The sequence below is a fragment of the Fusarium fujikuroi genome, chromosome FFUJ_chr12 (genome assembly GCF_900079805.1).
Source record: "Fusarium fujikuroi IMI 58289 draft genome, chromosome FFUJ_chr12".
Lineage (NCBI taxonomy): Eukaryota > Fungi > Ascomycota > Sordariomycetes > Hypocreales > Nectriaceae > Fusarium > Fusarium fujikuroi.
Window position 1 is genome coordinate 654415 of NC_036633.1, and position 18656 is coordinate 673070.

The 18656-nt window shown below is 47.8% G+C and overlaps 6 protein-coding genes; 4 read left to right on the plus strand and 2 right to left on the minus strand.

Annotated features, from left to right (window-relative positions):
- Positions 1–99: 99 nt before the first annotated feature.
- On the plus strand, positions 100–2295 carry FFUJ_14100 (related to tenascin X precursor; the record flags this gene model as incomplete). Its single annotated transcript, XM_023571268.1, has 1 exon — positions 100–2295. One exon carries the CDS (start codon positions 100–102, stop codon positions 2293–2295), a length of 2196 nt encoding a protein of 731 aa, XP_023438310.1.
- Positions 2296–3340: 1045 nt separating this feature from the next.
- FFUJ_14099 (uncharacterized protein) lies at positions 3341–3954 on the plus strand (the record flags this gene model as incomplete). XM_023571269.1 has 2 exons in its annotated part: positions 3341–3524; positions 3575–3954. The coding sequence occupies 2 exons, from the start codon at positions 3341–3343 to the stop codon at positions 3952–3954; spliced, it is 564 nt and encodes a 187-aa protein (XP_023438311.1).
- A 1035-nt stretch (positions 3955–4989) lies between these two features.
- On the plus strand, positions 4990–7452 carry FFUJ_14098 (related to heterokaryon incompatibility protein (het-6OR allele); the record flags this gene model as incomplete). Its single annotated transcript, XM_023571270.1, has 1 exon — positions 4990–7452. The coding sequence occupies one exon, from the start codon at positions 4990–4992 to the stop codon at positions 7450–7452; it is 2463 nt and encodes an 820-aa protein (XP_023438312.1).
- A 2151-nt stretch (positions 7453–9603) lies between these two features.
- Positions 9604–13389, minus strand: FFUJ_14097 (uncharacterized protein; the record flags this gene model as incomplete). The annotated part of the gene is made up of 1 exon (XM_023571271.1): positions 9604–13389. One exon carries the CDS (start codon positions 13387–13389, stop codon positions 9604–9606), a length of 3786 nt encoding a protein of 1261 aa, XP_023438313.1.
- Positions 13390–14782: 1393 nt separating this feature from the next.
- Positions 14783–15097, minus strand: FFUJ_14096 (uncharacterized protein; the record flags this gene model as incomplete). XM_023571272.1 has 2 exons in its annotated part: positions 14783–14836; positions 14918–15097. 2 exons carry the CDS (start codon positions 15095–15097, stop codon positions 14783–14785), a joined length of 234 nt encoding a protein of 77 aa, XP_023438314.1.
- A 2069-nt stretch (positions 15098–17166) lies between these two features.
- FFUJ_14095 (related to tol protein) lies at positions 17167–18420 on the plus strand (the record flags this gene model as incomplete). The annotated part of the gene is made up of 1 exon (XM_023571273.1): positions 17167–18420. The coding sequence occupies one exon, from the start codon at positions 17167–17169 to the stop codon at positions 18418–18420; it is 1254 nt and encodes a 417-aa protein (XP_023438315.1).
- Positions 18421–18656: the final 236 nt, after the last annotated feature.

The following is an 18656-nucleotide window of genomic DNA, read 5'->3' on the forward strand; positions in this document are numbered from 1 at the left end:
CTTCCCACTATAAGAAACGATCAATCAGGACTCTCATCTTCGTTGTTCATCACCCTCACTCATTCTATTCTGCACATCTCCTTTCTCACTCAATTCATCATGTCCCTTCTTCTCAGGGTTGGCCTCGCGACTGTCGCGCTTCGCGTCGCTGCAGACCCAACTATCGACAACTTAGTCCCCGCTCAATACGGCGGCATACCCTCTCCCCCACTCGGCTACATGGTCGATAACATGCGCGCCAACTCAGGCCTGGGCTACCCGTCTCCTGCCAAGTCCATCACCCTCTCAGATATCATCCCCCAAGTCGATTCCAAGGGTCAAAGCCGCTGCTGTCCCGTTGGGACCATCAATGACGGCACAGGCTGCGTTTTCCAGGAGTCTTCTGTCTGTGAGAAGGGCACTATTCTTCAAGGAAACGTTTGTGTGAGTGTTGATGGACCGCAGTGTCCTGGAAACCTCAAGTTTGATGGCAAGATCTGTCGCAGTGACGAGCCACCCAAGTGCCCTGGGTTACCGCAGTACAACCTTGCCACCAACCAGTGTGAGTCTTCATCCGGTCCCAAGTGTCCTCCTACGTACAATCTCGACAAGGGAACTTGTGTTTCCGATTCGCCTCCATCCTGCCCCATCGGTTACAGCGAAAAGAACGGCCTTTGCGTTGATAACTTTCCACCTGTCTGTCATGGAGTAAACCAAGTCTATGACAAGGGATCATGTGTCAGCAAAGATCCTCCCAGTTGCCCTCAAGGAACTAAGCCTCAAGGCAGGAAATGCGCCGGAGTTGTTCCCCCGGTATGTGCGGGCAAAGCCAGGCTTGATCGCGGCCACTGCGTTTTGGCGCCAGAATGCCCTGAGAAGTACAAGTTTAATACATGGGTCTGTGTCAGGGAAGATGACCCTGTTTGTTCTCCTGGAGTCTTCAAGAATGGTATCTGCCAGGCGGATCCCACGTGCCCGGACGGCTACACCTACGATGCAATTGCTGACACCTGCACATATGTTACAGAGCTTCACTGCAGCTCTGGATACAAAATCTTTACTGCCCCGTCTGGCGCTAAGGGTTGCTGCAAGGAGGGTACCGACGACTTTGATGGAACATTCTGCTCGTGGGAAGTCACTGAGTCTGAATGCCCTGACGGTACCGAGTACAAGGAAGGTTATTGTCGCCATCCCTCGGAGAGCCCTTCTTGCCCTGATCTCTATGACTCTATCGATGGAAGATGTGTCAAGCGAACCGTGCCGCGGTGCACTATCGGAAGCTACAACAAAGGGAAGTGTATCTTGGGTGATCCAACTTGCCCCACTGGAAGTCAATTCAACGGCAAGGAATGCGTACTTATTGAGCGAGCGTCTTGCCCTGATGGATCCAGGCTTGTTGGCGATAAGTGTATTTCTCTGGATCAGGCCACCTGCCCTCAAGGTCAACGGCAGGAAGGAGATGACTGCATCCATGAGGAATCGCCTAAGTGTCCTCCCAACACGATCCTCGATAACGGCGTCTGCAAGCACCCTGATATCCCCATTTGCAAGTCTGGTACCAACTATCTCAATGAACACTGCACCTTGCCCACTCTCCCAACCTGTCCTAAGGGTAGCATGATTAGCGACGGAAAGTGTGTTGCGATCCGACCTCCGCAGTGCCCCGAGAAACATAGGTACTGTGGTGCAACCCATACCTGTGTTCCAACAGGGCCTCCCAAGTGTCCAGAAGGCCTTGTATGGGACAGGTATCACTGCGTCAGCCGAAGGCTGGCGACGTGTCCCGAGGGCTACACTCGGGTTGGTCCCACGTGTATCAGCAAAAACGACCCTCGGTGTAAAGAGGGATTTGTCTTCGATGTTAAGTCCCAAGGCTGCGTTTCCAAAGATGAGCCTAAATGCCCTGAAGGGCTTAGCTTTGATGGAACGAAGTGTGCCTCTCCAAGATCTCCAGAGTGTACTCATGAAGGGACCACGTACGATCCGAAGACACAATCTTGTATCGCAGCGCCACCTGGCTGTCCCGAGGGCACTGACTTCAAGAATGGCGAATGTGTGCTGAGGACACCACCACAATGCCCTGACGGTACTGAAATGAAGGATGATTCCTGTGTTGCGATCAGGGGTCCTGAGTGCGAATATAATCTCACCATGGTTGACGGACGTTGTGTCTCTGAGAAGCCGCCTACATGTGGTGACGGAACCACCTGGGATGGATCTCGTTGTGTTATTGGTACCAGAACTTCATGCTTCAATTTGGAGGTATGCCCTCCTATTGGGGCTGCTGCTTTGCCGGCCCCTTCACCTGAGGTTTAGTACTCAATACGCCACATCAGCTTCAACGGCTATCTGTATATATGGAGCGTTAGCTATCTATCTTTGAGATATTTCCTTAAATCTATCATTTTTCTTCTTTAAGTGCTAACTCTAAACTAAGACTCTCGATACTGTGAGTTATCTAGGTGCCGTAATTCATCTTGTAGCTGGACTACATCTCTGAGTAAATATATAGAACTTGGAACAGACTTTCCAGCACTGCCCTCTTGTTTTTCTGATGTTTTAATGGCCGTTAAGCTTTCCTGCCCTCTCTTTTACTTGGTTTTCTTTTCCACTTCTGTTAATTGTGGCAGTCTTACGATCGTACTCGTCACTAGGAGTATTCTTATTACTCTTCCCAGAAATCCACTTATCTCAATGCTTTCTGCTTCCGTGATATAGCCCCTTACTGGCAGCTGCGCTACTTATATAATGCTTTTGCACTTGTACATCATAATAGCAAAGTCGACGGAAACTATGTTCTTTACCTGCCAAAGAAGTTCCAATAACGTGCTGGAAACCGGCTAGCTGACCTGCATTAATAAGATGCAATCCGTCGTTGATTAGATCCAACAATAGGTATTAAATCAAGTCGATACAGAGCTTGTTCACAAACGGCCCGTGACTAATCCCTTTCCTGTGTCACCTACTGGTTGAGTAAATGTCACTGAAGTACATATACTTTAGCCACGAAGGGCTTAAAAGTCAGGTCGTGATTCATAGCTAAGTCTATCTAATTGTAGGCAATTTGCATAAAAAGCTAGCTCCCGTATGTCCGGGAGCAATGCATGATTAGAATGAAATGTCTCAATGTAACTCTGTGCCACGTTGAGCAGGCCTAGTCATCAACTTTTTATCAGTTGTGAATTACTCGGAAGGAAGCGAAACCGCATGACATGCTGACGCTGCACTGCGTCTGCCACGTTGTTCGATCTTAGTATTTATACTAAAACGACATCCAGCTCAATAGACAACAGACGTAAGAAACATATCTCATCGTCTGTTCCCTACCACCCTTTCTATCTTGTTCACTGTGACCTTCAGAATGGAGCCCGGCCTCAAACGACATGTCTGCCAGCCCATCATCCACGGACCCAATGGTCTACTTGAGAAATCTCCTGAGAGTACCTTGACCGTCGAGAAGCTTCTGGAGATTGACAACAAACCACCTGCACCTGACCCATCAGAGATGAATGTCCCCAAGTTCAGTTTCTGCTCCGATTGCGTGTGTCAGACAAACCACCGTGCCCCCTCCTCATCTGATGACATTTGTTTGTAGGCAGATCCTATGGGATAGCCTGTAGTTGCGTTGGCGAGGGCTCTTATCTAGGAACGAAAGTCCACTTTGAGATGATAGACACCGTCGGCCACTGGGAGCCACAGCCCGTACCAATTGATCGGTCTGCACCGCGTCCGTCCGTGAACTCCATGCCTGTCACTGGGTTCATCAAGACCGAAGCGCACGACTTGAGAGCATATCTCGGGGACAAACTTTCACCACAGCATCGCGCCACAACCTTAAGCTACAATGATAAGTATGCCAAGTGGGTCTATGGCGAGGTCATGGCTCCTAATGCCACATTTTCTTTTCACTTCAAGTTCCGAAATTCGGAGGCAGAGGTTGAAGCATCTGCGCCGATAATGATAAGTGCGATGTAATTGACACAGATGATCCAGAGTCATCCAACTGGGATTTAGTGATAGCACAACTGAGGAGATAGGAAGAAAAGGACAGAAAGAGTAATATATACAGGGTGAATTTAAGGTCAAGGTACGCCCTGTGCTCAAAAAATCAAGACTTGAAGTTTTGTTTGTTATTTGTGGAAGGTTAGGAACTGAGGTCAATCTTTAAAACAAAGCTATATCGTAGCCCTTGAGATATTTCGTAGTGCTTGAATAATCGTCCCAATCCCTCTCTTGGGGCGAAAGGAGAGCTTCCATGCATCAGGCCGCTCCGGTGTAGATCTTCTAGTGATCTATATAAGAGCTACGCTGGTTCAATGATGCTGCAAAAAAATAATGCCCTGTTGTTTCTGCCAGATAAGTACAACCTGGACAGATTTCGGGACACGGCTTAATCTTCAGCAATGGCCAGCAACGGAAGAGTCTCATTCTTGAATCATATGGTAGAGGTCCTAATTATATCGCTATATTTGAGGCAAAAGGGCAACGGGGTATCTTTCAAGTTTAGTGTGCGGCACAGTCGAATGATATCTCACGGCGGGGTTTTTCTGCTCTTGACAGAGCAGGAGAGGTCATAATGTCAGATCATCAAAGTCCAGGATGATACGAAGAGTGGATACTCACATGCATCCCACATTGGCTCTCGGTCTCACAGTAAGCACTATCCGCACAGCCAGAAGTGCGGAAAGCAACCGCCTTGTGCAAGCCACTAAGCTAAACTTTACCTGACCTATCAACCTTCGTGTTTCGGTATAAGACCTTGAGGCTATTTTTAACCCCCCAGCAGTCAGCATGGTATTCAGCCCCTTTTGAGCGTGTTTGTTGTTATGGAGATGGCTGTGCCACCGCTACCGTTCTACTTATTGGCTAGCTTCTCAATCGTGCAGAAATGACTTATGATAAGACACAAAGATAGGCATGCACAAGTAAGAGCGCCAGCAAGGCAGGGAAAATAAAGTCCTTATGCGTCCCTTGGCAACGGACTTGGACTTTTGCTCAGAAAGGATCAAAATGGATTTTCCTCTCCAATATAAAACTTTTGAATACGAGGCGCTTCCATCGCCGACATCTATACGCCTCCTACGGCCAGTCAAACAACTGAAAAGCCCGGAAGCTGCTTCTATCAATGGGGTTCCCCTGCTGCAATTTGTGCTTGAAGCCTCGGAGCGAAATGATCGACCTCTCTACGATGCCTTATCTTATACTTGGGGAAACCCGAAATCTGTCCGGTACGGATTGCCCGACGAATACGACACTCAGCATAAACATGTTATAGCTGTCAATGGCCGCCTATTATATGTCACAAGGAACCTTCACGAGGCCCTTTGTCGACTTCAGGAGCCCCATAGATTATCGGAAGATATTGATAAGCGATATATGCCCTATAACAAGACGAGGCTCATGCAAGCTGCTGAGGAAGGAAACTTGACCCTGGTTATGAGATACCTTGAGCAGGGCGCCGACCACACATGCCAAGACAAGTTTGGTGAGACAGCTCTGCATTACGCAGCTGAGAATGGGTATCCAGAGGTTGTGAAGGCCCTTCTTTTCGCAGGAGCACAGCCAACAACCCTGGATAACACGAATCGCGACCCTCTAGCCTGTTGTATTTCACGAAAACGACGCCGGTGGGGTGAGACTTGCGAGATCCTACGCGATTGGCTAGCTCAACCTAAGGGAAAATCTCATTTGGAAGCGTCTTCATCTGGGAGAGGAGTACCTCTCTGGATCGATGCCATATGCATCAATCAGGATGACATTGCTGAACGGAATAGCCAAGTTGCAATGATGTCGCAGATCTATGGGTCGGCGCGATGTGTTGTGGCATGGCTTGGAGAAGAAGACGATACGACTAACGCGGCTTTCAATTGCTTGTCAAACATCCCCCAGCCATCGACTGCTATTGCGAGAAGTTACCATAACTCTTATGCACGGCACTGCGATCATGTGAGAGGGAAAGTCCTTGACATAAATGAGAGGCCTCACAATCTCCCTATGTCAGTTGCCGAGGTACAAGCTGTGAAGAGCTTATTTACCCGCACCTGGTTCTCACGTACATGGGTCATCCAGGAAGCGTCACTTGCCAGAGAGATCGACATCATTTGTGGCTCCTTTCATTTTGAATGGTCGAGTATATTCACCCTGTTGTTTATACTTTTTGGCGAGAGCGGATCGAATGATATACTAAGCGACGGTGGTCCCCCTGCAAAATTCGGAAAGGCTGGACCAAATGCACAAATCTTGACTCTTTTCGCCATCAGAAGCCGAACTGCCCCCAATTCCAGAGAAGCAAGAGAAGCAAGAAAGTATTTTCTTGGAAAAGACATCGTCGACCCTCCGTGCAGTCAACTGAGCATACTTGCCTTGTTTCTTCTCACTTGGGACTTCGCTGTGTCTGACGGGAGAGACAAGGTATTTGCATTGATGAATGTGTCAGAGCCTTCAGAAGGATTAGCAGCTGACTATTCGAAGTCAATCGCTGAAGTGTTCACCGAGATGGGCATGACCCTTCTCCGTGCCAAGGGATACAATAAAGTTCACGATTTACAGGGGGAGATAGTCGACGATTTGGAACCCCTCGAATTGCTATCTTTTGTTCAAAAACCTGGGACTCCTCAATGGAAGGTAAGTCCAGCGGTTATGAAAAATAAGTATGAACGCCCTGCGGATCTTCCTTCTTGGGTTCCGGCTTTCAATGCGCAGCTGGTTTCTATTCGAATCTATCACAAGCTATACAATGCTTCAGGAAGTCGTCAAGCGGTCATCCATAATTCTCTGCCAGGGATACTAAAGGTTGATGTTTCAATCGTTGACACAATTGCTGAGGTAGAAGAATATCCGCTATCAGAAGGCTATGGACGTATAAACAACGACTGTACCATCGAATCATGGCTGACGATAGTATCGAAGCTCTGTACTACTTATCCCAGTGGAGAAAGTCGTACCGAAGCACTGTGGAGAACCTTGGCGTCAGAGCATCACAAAAAGAGCAAGAAGCCAGAAGCAGTCGAAAGCTATTTGCAGAATATCGTACTTCAATGGATTGTCAAACACAGACGTCAAGACTCCATTGAGAGGCATGAAGACCTATGCAAGGTTCTCCAAGAATTATTCAACACGGAATCATCTGATTCGCCTCCTCCGATCTCTAAATTGATAAGTAGTAACACGGAGTCTGTAGGCAAAGGCTCGGAGATAGGGGCAGATGAGCGATATTTTAGGTGGGGCTTGATGCGATACATGAGGGGACGATGTCTGATGAGAACAGAGCTAGGCTACTTGGCGATATCATCCAAGGAGTCGAGGCCAAAGGATCATGTAGTAGTCATCGCTGGGGGGCGCACACCATTCATTCTTCGTCAGATAACCGCCAACCAATTTACATTTGTAGGCGAGGCCTATGTCCATGGGATAATGTTTGGCGAGTGGTTGAGAAGAGAAGGTTGCAACTTTCAACCCGTCGAGATCAGATAGTTAGACCCTTTTTAATATAATTTCTTATCTTTACTTGAGAAAGCAACTGCCAGACATAACTGCGTTTATGAATCAATACACAGAATGTAGCTCATAAATGCTTAAACGCGCTAATTCGCTCCCTGAGTCCTCACGGCCCGAATAGCCTTCATCTGCGGTCTCAGGGTAGCACAACTCACGCGGGCCTGGAAAGTCTGATTGGTGCAACTTCCTGTAGATATTGTAGCCTGCCAGCCACTAGCGCTGTTGTTCCTGGTGTCCGTAGTGATTCTTGTGGACATAAAGTATACACCTGAGGCCGGTTTTGATGTGAAGCACATGGCGGCCTCGAAAAGCACATCAAAGTTTACACCAAACGATACCTGTAATTCCAGTGCGACATCATTCACCTTCTTACCAGCGTGTTCCGGCTATACTTGAGCGTGCCGACTCCGACACGCCACCACTGGGGTATTCCCATGGACTACAACATGCACTGGTACTCTTCCTGAACTGAAAATAGCGCTTCTATTAAGCGGAGACCTTCTAGCTATTCTAAAAGCTATATAAACTCGGCATCTGCCCGCGGTCTCTGCTGGCACCTAGACAGACCCAGCCCCTGAAGATCGGGCTTCCCCAGCTAGTCGTTGGCCGGGTGCGTAGGGCCTCTGGTGTCCTATTTCTGGGACTTTCTGTCCGACTTTGGCCACACCGAAATAAAGATCTGGTTGCAAAAGGACGACGAAAGGGAGGAGAGGTTGAGTGACGACGTTCGCTAAGATTAGCAGTTGTGGCCCGTTGTACAGCTCTTGCACCCCCATTCTTCGCGTTCAGGCTTGGATAGTTGACGTGAATCTTGCTTACTCCGTCGACGGCCTCAACAGCACCAAAGAGCATTAGTAGGAAAGAAACTCTCATACACAGTACTCAATCAAGGCCCAGACACCAGCAACTCCTGACCGTGCGGCATCCGTGGCAGTATGTATGGGCCCGTTACACTCTCGACGCAATTTTAGGAGGGTGATGATCTGCACCAGGAGCTCTGTTAGGGAAACTTTACTGCGTACCCCTTGAGAAACAGTCTTCATTTAGGCTTGTAGTGCGAGGAGAGGACCAGGGCGTTATGCAGAGGCTAGAACATTAACAATGCGAGGTCACAATTTGATTCTGAAGACCTGTTTAATGTTGCCGAGGACTATAATGCTTACCAATGTGAGGACCTATTTAACTTTTTGCCTCCAGCAAGGCGGACAATGCTGTTCGGGTAGGCAGTACCTGGCAGAGTACTTGGCATAGGTCTCAATGAAACCATGCGTTGAGACAGCATGAATATAGGGCTTCTCACAAATCACAACGAGCAACTTGATGAATAGGCAGACGGCGGGCACTATGTAGGCTAGTAGTGGGCAGATGCTAAAAGCAAAAGAAAACGCCTTCTGCTAACGCTGAGCTCAAAGCTAACTTTTTAAAAAAAAAAAAAAAAAAAAAAAAAAAAAAAAAAAAAAAAAAAAAAAAAAAGACTAATTACTCAAGCATATGGAATCCGCCTAATCGAGTCACAGCTAGACGAAAGTTTTGTGATTAAAGTAGGATACAACTATTACATGCGAGTGTATTGACCGATGATCTGGCTGTGTATGCAGCGCAGCCACAATTCCCTAAGAAATTGATAAACGAGCATGACCACGAGGTTAACGTCGTTCCCAAAGCTAGCAACAGTGCAGATTGAACTGTCAGAATGCGTCGTGGGGTTATGATCCTTATACTATATATGACTCGAATTGACTGAGCTGCAGTACGAAATATGGTGGGCGACAGACTATTAATTGCTGAGATGCACGCAGAAATGGTGCTGTTGGGTAGATCGGAAAAGAGGCCATTTACCACTGCTGTCCACAGCAGAAAGGACTATCTTTTGTGGAATTGTAGATTCGCAGGAGTTTTATTAATTGATTTATACATGTTCCAGAAATCGACAGCTGCTTGAGATTTGCACAAGCGGCCAGCTGGCTTTATAAAAGGTCACACCAGCTTCCAGGAGCAGCGCCAGTGTTTCGAGACGCACGCCGCTTCTGATGGCTCGACGCAGAAGGCCAGGTAGACCTTTTGATGTTACTCCATGCGACAACAACAGGCAGATAATGTTGATGTCGGGCCATGATTCTAGTGCGATTAATGAATTACCGCAGCATTCTTCTTGGGCATGATAGTTGCGTTAGGATCGGCCCATTCTCTCAAAACATGCGCCGCCCCTTCTTCACGACATACCATTAGTGGTGTCATTCCTGCTCCATTTAGTGCTCTACCATCAGCTCCCTTGGTAAGAAGGTATCTCAGGCCTTCAGTCCGCCAGGCCCCTTTACCATCAGCTAGGAAATGAAGAGCTGTTCCCTCGTGATGCTCATAGCCCTCAGAGCCAGATATGTTGTACCTAGTATTGATGTCAACGCCTAGCCCTTCTATGAGAACCTCGATTACGTGTAAGAAGGGTTCTGGGTGCAGACATGCCCGACCTAGCAGCGTGTCACAAACAGCCTTATCTTGGAGCTTCATCAAATCGGGGGCTAAGCAATGCAGAAGTTCTAAGCACTCCCATTCCACCAGAAGATCAACGAAGTGGAGGTTTCCAGTCCCTTGTAGGTAAAGGTTCCCTCCTAGCCGGGCATACTCCTTGACGCTGTCGTAATCACCGTCCTGCAGCGCAGCAGCAAGCATGCTAAAGCCGATGAAATCGCTTTCCCCATCCTCGCTTGCAGCCATCTCATCCAGAATCATTTGGCCGCCAGTGACGAAACGGGTCTCTGCTTCCCAGAGTATTGTCCTGTCAGCGGCCCAGCGACCTCTCCAACACGGACTTGCCGCTGCGGAGCTTTCGATCTGGGGTATTAATTGCTGAACTCTTCGGGCTTCCTCAGCAGCTTCGTTCTTATCTGTTGCCAAGATAAATTCTCGGGGCAGGTTGTAAGACTCGTGTGGTTTTGCCCCCCTTGCTAACAGCTCACGGACCAAAACCCAATCCTGGCGTTCCACCGCTGCACCTAACGGTGTAGCGCTCTCCGTCCCTTCATCGCCATTTCTTCCACTACTTGTGGCCCTGGCCGCGACATCAGCACCAGCTCTCAGCAGCAGGCCGACTATATCAATGGTATGGTCGCCAGGCAGCGGCAAGGACTTAGCGTGCCTTTGAGTACCCCCGTCCGCTAAAGCGTGCAACGGCGTCAGTCCTATGTCGTCCCTGATGCAAGGATTGGCGCCGTTACGCAGCAGAGCCCAGATGGTAGCTAAATTTCCTGATCGACAAGCGTAGTGTAGTGGCGTGCAGCCGTTGCCTAGCATATTTATATACTCTTTGAGTACACGGCGCTTTCGGAGTGCGGCAAGAAGCAGGAGAACACTGTTGACATTACCTTTCTGGGCCGCAAGTTGAAGTCCTGAAAGACCGCTGGGCGAAACGACTGTTGGATCTGCGCCGGACTGTAGCAGAAGCATGGCGCTGTCATCAAAGCATTCCGCACCATAATGCAGTGGCGTGAAGCCGCTTACATCCTGTTCATCAAAGTTCAGACCCTTAAAATATGGCGCTGTGAGGATAGCTTTGAGATCATCCTCGCACCTTGAGAGGTGTAAAACAGTCTGCCCTTTGGCGTTCTTTTTCAGAGGTGGGACGCCAATACTGACCAATATTCGGGCAAGTTCCTGAAGCGAGCGAAAGGAGCGTCTGACCGACCCCTGAAAAAACGCATGAATGGGAGTATTACCCTCTACGTCAACCGCAGCTGCGTCCGCATTCAAGTTTAGGCCTGCTGAGGGACTGGGTGGATTGCAACGCGCTTTGGCTATAGCATGTAGCAGCGTTGAGCCACTGCGGGTCCGCTCCCTGGGGTTTGCGCCGAGGCGGATGAGCTTGGAGACGGTAACAAAGACCCTGGAGATATCAGAGTTCTCAACGATGTTCCACAGGATAGTCCGACCTTCAGCATCCTTCGAATTGAAGTCCATTCCGAAGCTATGAAACAGGTCGAGAAGTCTGTGGAGAGTCTTGCACTGCTTGGAATAAGGCGAGTACGCGAGATGTTGCCACGACTTGCACAGAAGGATTGGTGGCTGGCCGCTCAGGTCTTTATGATTGATGTCTATACCAGCTTGCAACAGCTTCCTTGCAAGAGGCAAGCACTCAGAAGTGCAGAGGTACCTCAGGCTCTTAAAAATGTAGTGGAAGATAGTCTTTCCGCTACCGTCTGTAACATCCGGTCTGGCGCCTAGCTCCAGAAGCTTGTTTATACGCTGGATGATTTGTTCTTGGTGAAGCGGTAATACTTGGGCTCTGTGGTCTCTGCAGCTGACACGGAATAAGAGTTCCATCAGAGGTGTTCTCCCATGTGCATTGCGTGCGTTGATGTCAGCTCCGTAACGGTCAAGTATTCCAAAGAGGGAGAGGTCGACAGGGCTTGCAAGATGTGCTGGCGAGTTTCCATCTGGCACAGTCTGTGCATTGGGATCGGCGCCATTCGACAAAAGAACTTCAGCAATAGATAACTGTGCACGCGCAATGTCATGTCCCATCTCCCCAGGCTCGGTTCCCCTAACAACCAGATGTAGAGGAGTCATATCCGGGGCATTGTCGTGCTCGGCTGCAAAGGTATTTACATCGGCGCCCGCGGAGATCAAAGCCTGAGTAACCCGCTTTAGGTTTAAGGTCCCAGCGCATTCCAGTCGGCGTAGATTTGCAACGCCGTGCAAAGGAGTTGGGCCCCTCTCGCTGTCGGTAATCTCATAACTGAGCCAATATGGCGAGCATCTCTTGTTCGGGTCCGCCCCACGATCAATAAGTAATTCTACCATGTCGAGCATACAGCATCTAGCAGCTCGGTATAGTGCTGTCTCTCCCTGCCAAAGGGAGTCCACATCTACCTTTCCTGTGTTGAGAAAAGCTTCGATGGTGGTTTTTTTCGCGTGTAGGAAAGAGAGAGCCTGGTGAAAGAATAAATTAAGTGAATCTGGAGGGATGAACGGTATAAAAATATCCCTCACATCGCCATCCGAATGTTGTGAGAATGCAACGCCTAGAACTGATTCACGCCATGGGTCATCATCTACTTCTGGTCCTAGCCACCCGTTAAAGTTGTATGCTTCAAGAATCGGCCCTCTCTTGGCAAGAGGGTCGGCGCCAGCATTGATGAGAACTTCGACAACATGCGGATTCCATAGTGCCATGTGGAGTGGCGTTCTTCCATCCTTGCCTTTAGAGTTTGGGTTTGCGCCTTTAGCCAGGAGAAATCTGGTGATATCAGCCTGACCACTCTCTGCTGCATAGGATAGCGGCGTCCGGCCATCGTGGTCAGGGGCATCAAGAAGATGGGGCGATAGCTTAGCAAAATGCTCTAAAACAAATATTGGGAGTGACGGCGCGTCCTTAACTACAGCTGCCATGTGGAAGACACTGTCATAGGCAGGGAATAGATCAGGGCTTATAAAAATTGACCAGTTCTGCAAGGCTGGTTTCCCAGGGATAAAGAAGCGATCCAGAGCAGCCAGGATATTTTCAATAGGGCCAGCTGCTGCTGCTTTAGTAAGGTGTAGAGAAAGGTTTTCAGCTGCATACCCCGCCAGAGGATGGGTAGCGCGTACTTGGGAACAGTGATAACCTCGCTTGCAATATTGTTCATATTGTTCTTCCTCATTTTCATGATACGGTCGGTAATCTCTGTCAGAACTGTTGCGGTAATCAAGGCCCATCTCAAAGGGCGGGCAGTTATTGAGGTACTCCAGCAGGAAGATTGCTAGCATTCCATGATAAGTTGGGTCGTCCAAGACAGGAAATGCAGACGTATGATCCTTGCGATTCGTATCTGCAAGAAACTCGGTAAAGAAATGATGCATCACAGCGACGGATTCATCTTCCGAGACCTTGACAAACTCATAAGTTTCATCCTGATCCTCATCCGAGCTCTTGTCCATGGCTGTGCTGTTTGTGTCGGCTGCGTCAACTGGTAACGTAGAACGTGAAACTATAGCGCTTCATTAAAGCTAAGGAACCTTTTATCAGTGCTTATAAATAGGCACAGAGATAGATACCTGGACTAGCTAGGGCTCTCTCGTCTACAATACCGTCTTTGCGTTCCGCTCGGCTGTACGCACTAACCCACCTCGGGGCCAATTGTTCGGTTCTCGCTTAATTATGCCTAAAGAAGTAAGGTGTTTGGAGAGCCCTATGTACATGTAAAGTGTAAGCACTAAAGCTCATACCCCGCTCTAAAGAAGGCTCTTGGCTCTCCCACCTGGTTATACAATCCTAACAGTTTGGCAGCATTAATCCTATAAAATTATCTAAAGTAACTGATCATACCTCAATATAGTGTCCTTAATTTCTGGCTGGATTTAGGTACTGAAATCTTTCTTGAGCTTTTTGTTGGTGATGAATGAAATTGAGACCACTAATACTACGGCGCTAACGGTTTCCTGCAAGAATTTCTAAAATCTTAGAGTATTTAATCTATTTCTCATCGCATTTCCTTCGGGGAGATATCACTTCCTTATTAAATAGCTTTAACGGCTAATTTTTATAGTTATTAATTCTTTAGTAATTTCATATCTTTAATAAGTAATTAAATAAGATAGTAAGGTAATTTTAAAGAATTTTCTAGCTTCTTATATATTAGATTTTATATATTATTTCTTTCTTATTATCTTCTGCACTGTGCTTACTATTGTGTGTTCGTTACTTGGCTCAGTTGTTGTATTAAGTGCGGTGCCTAGTGCCTATAGGCTTCCCGTTCTGTGATGGAGGTTTCGAGCTTTGAATGGCTTCAAAATGTGAAATCACTGGAAAGAGTTTGTATTGTCTCGCTAGGTCCACGAACTTCTAGGCTAAGACCAGCTGCTTATTGGATCGAGAGGTCAGGTCGTCATCTGGACGGGGTTGATGATGGTAATGCGGTAGAGAAAAGAAACAGAAGGCGTGAGTGGAGATGAAAATAAAATTATACTTGCTCGTCATTCGATTCTGCTTTTGACTATGGTTCTGCCTATTTTTTATACGTTTGTCCATTGTGGTTGACCTTTGGCAGATCTCAGTCGGTATTTTCTGATTGATTCTCAAATTTGATAATGGATTTATGATTCTGGCAACCCAGCTTGCAATACTGATAATATGTCTTCATACGCTGCCATAAAATCCTGACATGATTTATTTAATTGCATGCCGGGGAATAAGGGTAATTCGGATTCCAGAATTCGATCGATGTCTCTTGTAATCTTGTTGATATCGTCGACCGCAGTCATCATCTTTTGTGCTGCGACCCCCAGAATATCCATCTTATTGAGAGCTTTTACGCCTTCCCTGTACTCATATCTACGTCGTAGGGTAACCTTGTTCGTCCTTGGCGTAGTCTGAGACATTCTGGCACTGTGGGTTGTCAGTTAGGCTTGGGGAGCGGGGGGCCACGCGATCTCACACTAAAAGTAGAAATAGAGTCAGACATGTTACCTGCATCTGTAGATCTGGCATAAGATCTGATGGGTTTTGTTCTAGAAGGGCTGCGAAGTTGATAGGTAGAATCGACTGGTTCGAAGGCTGGGATGGGCATATGCTTGTTAGCTTGAGCTTCTTGCTTAAGCTGGAGGTTGGCAAAGAGGCGCCTGATGCCCTTTTTCGAGATAAAGTCATTGTCGCCATAACATATATGCAGATATCTAAGATGACATCTATTATACTTGATGGTGCGTTCAATCATTACTTATAATTCACTGCCTCACTTCAAGATGAACAAGCCGCTGATGGTTGCACGCATAGGCCATTTCAATACCCTGCGCTTTCGTCCCGACAGATATCGGCGCAAGGCAGACTAGCGGGATCTAATTGGACCGTTGCGCCATCTTGTTTTAAGTATGGAAGATCTGGTAGGAAGGAAATACGAAGCTTACTAGGGCTTATTGGTGGTACCGATGGAATCTGGAATTCCAAGTTAGCATTTAGATCCGGGGTGGCGGTGGGCAGTCTAATCTAGTAGCGCTTAGCATGAATGTTTCGGAGATTGAGACGTGTCCCGTGTGATATGTTAATGTTGGAAAGATTACAGCGAATGACAGGTCCAGTAGATGAACTGTGTGCCGTCATTGCAGACGCAACAGCATGCACACCTCGGGGTTTATCCCCGATTTGTCGATTCTGAAACGGGGCAGATCTGATTTAGATCAACGATTAGTGAACATTACCAGAGATCTGAGATCAAGGGAAACCGCCACGGCATGCCAAGGAACCCAGCAACCAGGTCTTGGAGGGAGAGAGAAAAGAAACGAACCAAACTAAACCAATATTCGCTAGCCCATCCACCTACCTGGGGGCGGTTTTCTTTTATCCCCCCCCTCATTAACCGAGACGTAGCGCACTACAGAGTAAATCGATTAAGATGTGTATTCAGTTGGTGGACTACTGTAAAGGCGACTTTATGAGATATGTCGCTCAATTTACGACAATACCAGGGACCAGGGATACCGAATATAAAATGGCGTTATCACACTTTACGCAATTGCAACAAGAATGAAACCGAGGGACTGGGAATATAAGCGTAACCGTCAGCGCGGAAACGGGCTTGGGGCGTAGCGATCTAAGACACGGCTTAGCCGTGATGCAGGGGTTTCACATCCTTAGTACTCTTATTCCCTCCAATAGCTGCTGGTGACGACAGTTATACCAACCAGGATCTCTCGGAGTCACCAGTTGCCGATCCCAATAGGTGTCGTCACAAACATGGACATCAGGGATCGGAGCTCGCAAGGGGTTTTTGCGGAGGTCTGGCTCCAGCCGCATTGTCGATTTCACACTCTGGTAAGTTTAGCCGTCATTCCAAGCAATCCTCATTCACATTGCTGACAGTTGTTTCTACTACCACTGCCCCAATTATTCGCAACAATCTACCTCTCTATACAGCAGAGAATAGACTAGATTTTGTCTTCTCTATTTACCCGAGTTGCAATCCCTCCTATAAACCAAGAGTCAAAACCCTCATAAAGTCATTGCCCATAATGAATATCAGCCATACCTCCTACGGGCGTTTGATCGTGCGGCCGACGACAGCACTTCTGGAGACTAAGAGACCTGGGATTTTACGAATCAGCGTTTGCCAATCAGCTCACTGGGTCATGCTCCACCTATCTGGATCCTGGGGTAAATGGGTCATTATCTGGGGTATATAAGCGACTTGCGCCTGTAAAATAGCTCAAGATCTTGATTTCGCAAATTGTTTTTGGTGTGGAATCTCTTTATGACTTTGACCCCGAGTTTTCTTTGGTGAATTACCCCCCTCTTCTTGGAACACTGATTGGGATATCGCCACCTCAGCGACCTATCTCCATGCTGGCTTTGAGCATAGGGCTTCTGCGACTTTCAACTCTCCTGCTTTAGATATCCCTCTGTCCTTCTCCAGCGGAGAGGATCCCGCACAGCACCAAGTCTTGAGCTATAAGATGCTCGATCAGGCGGCTAATCACGTTGTTTCCTTCTTGCTTGAACTTACTTTTATTCTTAAAGGGAGAAGTACAGGTAACTTGTTTAGCCAATTAGGTTGCCAAGTTACGTAATATCATGTTTCTTATCTTAACAGTCAACGTGATATTGTATAACTGGCTGATTTAGAATTCAAGGCGCCCTGAGGCTAACACCCTGATAAGAGTGCTTTTCCTCCTTGCTTTTCAATCTCTTAATGACAACAGGCTACTTCCACTCTTTATCTCAAGATGGCTTCTGGAGATGCCTGTTGTTCTCATATATGGCAGGTCTCTATTCCCGTGGTTAGGGAAGCAATTCGTGACATAGCCGGCGACCTCGGCGCACAATGCTCTTCTATTGACCTTGACGCTATACGGAATGGGCAAGAGTATAAAAACGTACGACTTACAAGCAAACGATTATCGCCTTGCTCACTCTGCCGATTCTTTACTACCATTTTGTTTAGCGACAATGCCACACCTGTCAACCAACAAAGTGAAGTCGAGTTCGAACTTTTGGCCAAGAACCCAGCGAGCACTTATCTTAACATACCTTCGTATTCCCTTGAAACAAAGGCCTTTGACAGAAGCCAGGTGCTTCGTTTGAGCACTTTGGACTACGATTCGTTTCAGTTTGCAGTATCTTCTCTCCCAAACAACTCTCAAGACACCGAGGCGGTGAAATTCACTATTCTTCGTCTAGAGTCAGACAGGATTGACTTCCGAAAGCTGAAGAACTGGTTGGCATTCTGCAAGTCCCACCACCACAAAACTTGTCAGACCTTGCCAGGATATCCACATGAACTTTCATGCTTGAGAGTAATCGAGTGCCAGACTGGTGCAATCATAAAAGCCCCTGAGGGAAGTGAGTTTGCCGCTCTTAGCTATGTATGGGGACATCCACAAGACAATGAGTCAAGCATGGCCCGAAAGGATGGCTTTCTGCCACCTCAAGTGCTCAAGACCATTGGCGATGCTATTCAGGCGACTATCCGACTTAACCTTCAATATCTCTGGGTGGACCAATACTGCATCAATCAGAAGGATGAAGCTGAGCTAGCGGAACAAGTGGGCATTATGGACATGGTCTATAACCTTGCCACCGTTACGTTAATTGCGGCATCCGGTAAGGATGCTCATTTCGGTCTACCCGGAGTCGGCTCTACGCCGCGAGCCCCGCAGCCTCTGATAAAGTTACATGGACGCGCGTGGGTATCCTCTGATCCGGAGAGCCTACTGGTGACCAAGATCAAGAGATCTAGATGGTGGACCAGGGCTTGGACGTACCAGGAAGGGCTCTTCTCCAGGCGTCGCATCTTCTTCACTGAAACCGAGGTCTACTTTGAGTGCAACGATATGTGTACGCAGGAGAGTGTACCCTTTGATCTCCATGATTTCAGAAACGAGGCCCATATGGAATTCACTGGTATATACCGTGGTGGCTTTACCTCCCGCTTCGATGGAAGCCTAGATAAACATCTCTTAGCCATCTCGCAACGATAATTGACGCACCAGAGCGACGCGCTTAATGCCGCACGGGGCATTTTCAGGGCGTTTTCATCAATGTCTACACCTATACGTCATTTTTGGGGAATCCCTCTAGAAAAGAATGCCAATGCATTTACGTCTTGGGCGCCAAACCTGGTTGCAACTAGCTAGTCCGAAACAGACGAAAGAGGCCCATACTATCTTGACTCCTGCTTTGCTGATGGTCTTGGTTGGATCCCAGAGGCCACATC